The 1,887-nt window shown below is 46.7% G+C and overlaps 1 protein-coding gene across 1 annotated transcript; it reads left to right on the forward strand.

Moving 5' to 3' along the window:
- Nucleotides 1-1,015: 1,015 nt before the first annotated feature.
- On the forward strand, nt 1,016-1,513 carry LOC149789484 (uncharacterized). The gene has a single exon (XM_089972330.1). It carries the CDS (start codon nt 1,016-1,018, stop codon nt 1,511-1,513), a length of 498 nt encoding a protein of 165 aa, XP_089828456.1.
- The last annotated feature ends 374 nt before the right edge of the window (nt 1,514-1,887 follow it).

Below are 1,887 nucleotides of genomic sequence, written 5' to 3' on the forward strand. Positions count from 1 at the left end.
GTTCTAGTTATCTGCTTATAACCATAATAATGTGTAAAATTTCACACCTAAAAACTTTAACATAAGGGCAAAGGGCAAGTCATCTAGACTTGTACGGGAAGGTAGGCGCTCCCGCCTTCCACGAGTCTTCCAGCTATGGATAAATAGTGCGATGTTAACATGGCATCACTGGGCGGAAGAACGGTCAAGCAGAAAGGAGGCCAAACAGCTCAACGGCTACGTGTTCATGACCAAGGCGAGCCACCTTGTTGGAGGAAATCGGCTGTGGTCAGGCCTGGAGAGGAGGGTTGGGCTCCGCCAGGCGACAGCTGCCCTAGACACACCACATGAAAATGACAACCATTACCCATCCCATTCCAGCTCGGTCTTCGCCCGATTCAACAAGGGCAGCGCCTTCCGTCGTGCACCAGGGCGGAGGTGGAAAGTATATGACTGGTGCTCAGAGCAGCAAGATTCGTGTAAGGAACAACATCACCACTGGCACCTGATGAGAACACTGAGAGCAACAGGAAAGCTTGAGGAGCTTATATATGAAATGAACAGATACCGCTGAAACATCCTAGAACTCTGTGAGATACGATGGAAGAACATTGGAGAAACAACTACCTTGGAAGCACCCAAACTGTACTTCAGTTTCAGAGAAGACAAACATGAGCAGGGAGTTGGACTCCTTGTACACAAGGACAGTATGAGTACTGTCATGGGATGTGGGCCAGTATCCAGACGGTTCATCACCATCCGCCTATGGGCAACTTCATTCAACATCACCATAATACAGGCATACGCCCCAACATCAGACTATGATGACGCGGATGTGGAAGACTTCTATGACCAACTACAAGAAATTGTGGATAAAACACCGAAAAAAGACATTCTGGTTGTGGCAGGTGATTGGAATGCCAAGATAGGCGAGGACGCTTGCATGAGCTGGAAAGGAATATGTGGGCGCTGATAAAATGCACAGACAAATGAGAGAGGACTGAGGTTCCTGGAATTCGCTAGTTACAACAAGCTTATGCTGGCAAACACCTTCGGCCAGCACAAAGTATCCAGAAGATGGACCTGGCACAGCCCAAGTGGAGACCATCACAGTCAGATCGACTACATCATGAAGAAGATGCGCCTACAGTCAAGTATAAACATCGCCAAAACTAGAAGCTTTCCCGGAGCAGATATAGGAAGTGACCATGATCTGGTGATGTTGACCTTCAGGCTACATCTAAAGAAGGTTAAGAAAGAGAGCCACACAAGAATACAATTTGATCTCGAGAATTTGAAGGACCCCGAAGTAGCAAAAGCCTTCAAGGCAATGATTGGTGGGAAATTTGCACCGCTCACTATCCTCGATGCAGACAATACCGACATGGACATGTTGATCACCACCTTCAATACAGCAATGAACGAAACAGCCAGCGATATCCTCGGTAGACATCGCCCAGTCAAGAAACCCTGGGTCTTAGCTGAGGTTCTGAACCTGTGTGACAAGAGGAGGGAACTGAAGAAGAAAAAATAAACGATACAAAAGGGGCAGAGCAGTAAAAGGCAGTCAACCGGGAAGTCAAGAAAAGCTTGAAAAAAGCAAAAGAGAACTGGATAGAAGAAATGTCCAAAGAATTTAAGGAAAACTTGAAAAGGAACAACAGCAGGAAAGCATACCAACTGGTCCATGTTCAAACAAGCACAAAACAACGGCAGGTTACCTCCTTAGAGGACAAAGCCGGAAACTGCCTCACAGAAGAAAAAGATACTCTGATAAGATGGACAGTGTACTGAGCAGAACTTTACAACCACCGAGCCACAATAGACCCAGAGGTACAGAAGTTCCTGCAGCAACTAACAACGACAACCACCCTATCTTACGCGAAGAAGTAGAAGCCACAGTGAGAT

This window comes from Sinohyriopsis cumingii, chromosome 10 (assembly GCF_028554795.1).
Source record: "Sinohyriopsis cumingii isolate HCF-2022 chromosome 10, ASM2855479v2, whole genome shotgun sequence".
Lineage (NCBI taxonomy): Eukaryota > Metazoa > Mollusca > Bivalvia > Unionida > Unionidae > Sinohyriopsis > Sinohyriopsis cumingii.

Excerpts from the sequence above, each read along its gene's own strand:
- LOC149789484 (XM_089972330.1), top strand. The coding sequence starts at position 1,016 with ATGCTGGCAAACACCTTCGGCCAGCACAAAGTATCCAGAAGATGGACC.